This window comes from Galeopterus variegatus, unplaced genomic scaffold, assembly GCF_000696425.1.
Source record: "Galeopterus variegatus unplaced genomic scaffold, G_variegatus-3.0.2 Scaffold6266, whole genome shotgun sequence".
NCBI classification, from domain to species: domain Eukaryota; kingdom Metazoa; phylum Chordata; class Mammalia; order Dermoptera; family Cynocephalidae; genus Galeopterus; species Galeopterus variegatus.
In genome coordinates, this window is record NW_007732377.1 from 84499 (window position 1) to 85626 (window position 1128).

Sequence of the window (1128 nt, forward strand, 5' to 3'; positions counted from 1 at the left end):
CGGGCCAAGCTCTGGTTGGCCCAGGGCAGGGCTGCAGGGACACCCGGGGGGCCCCAGGTCACAGGCATGGACCCAGGTGTGCAGGGGGACCTTGTGCAAGTGGGCGAAGGAAACCTGGGGGAGGGGGAGAGGGAAGGAGAAGCCAGCGAATGGAGAATTGCTCCTGCCTCGCCTCTGTTCCCTGCAGCACATGCGGTGCAGAGCCCAGAGGGGTCTTACCAAAAGGCAAATCAGATCATGTCATACGTAGTGCCCTCCTTGAACACCCCAGTGAACGTGGAATGAAATCAATGACCTCACCTGCTGGCTCAGCCCCGGCCACTTCTCTGACCTCTGCTCCACTGACTTGCCTTGGACCTGGCTTGGCCCACCTCAGGGCCTTTGCACTTGCCCTTCCCTTCCCTTCAGATGCTCTTCCCCTGGGCGTTTGTATCACAGTTTCCCTTTTCCAAGGTTCTATGTGGACTGGTTCTTGGTACCTCTCCATCCCCTTCTCTTTCTTATCTTCTTGCTCACTAAACCCAGCTTTGAAGACCTCCTTATTATCCATGATACCTGTCATTTCTTTCTCATCCCAGGGCCTCTGCACGGGTGCAGTTCTGTCGCCTCCAGCTGTTGGCATTGTTGGACCCATCTCATCCTGCAGGTCTCCATTTCGATATCGCCTCAGGATACGGAATCCCCTATCTTGATGGTCAGAAATAAAATAGCCAGCCACCCCCTTCACTATCGACATTATCTAGAATTAGGTTAAATTTAGCTTTTTTCAATAAAGTCTATTTTCCCCCATAAATTGTGAACACCATGGAATTGGCCCCTTTCCATCTAGTCTCCAGAAGTTTATTCTCCATTAAATGGCACAATAACTTGTCTCTCACAAGGGTTTTTGTAAAGAATAAATGAGATAATACGTAGAAGTTCTCAGCACTGAGGTTGAGACATAGTGCTCAGTAGGTGTTGCTAAACATGTCCCCAACCCCCGGTCTCATGTTTAGCTCATAATATTGCTCCATCAACATTTAGTGCATGCATAAATCTGTCTTGCTCACAATTTTATCCCTGAACCTAACAGAATGCCTGGCTCATAGTAGGTGGTGAATAAATATGTATCAAGTGGCTGAACACCTA

At 49.5% G+C, this 1128-nt stretch overlaps 1 protein-coding gene across 1 annotated transcript in view; it reads right to left on the bottom strand.

Moving 5' to 3' along the window:
• The window catches only part of LOC103606078 (olfactory receptor 10A7-like), a 2289-nt gene extending 1553 nt beyond the window's left edge, over positions 1-736 (bottom strand). The window contains exon 1 of the mRNA XM_008590674.1: positions 480-736. Coding sequence (XP_008588896.1) covers positions 480-736 — 257 coding nt within the window. The remainder of the gene's footprint in view (positions 1-479) is intronic.
• Between the last annotated feature and the right edge of the window lie 392 nt (positions 737-1128).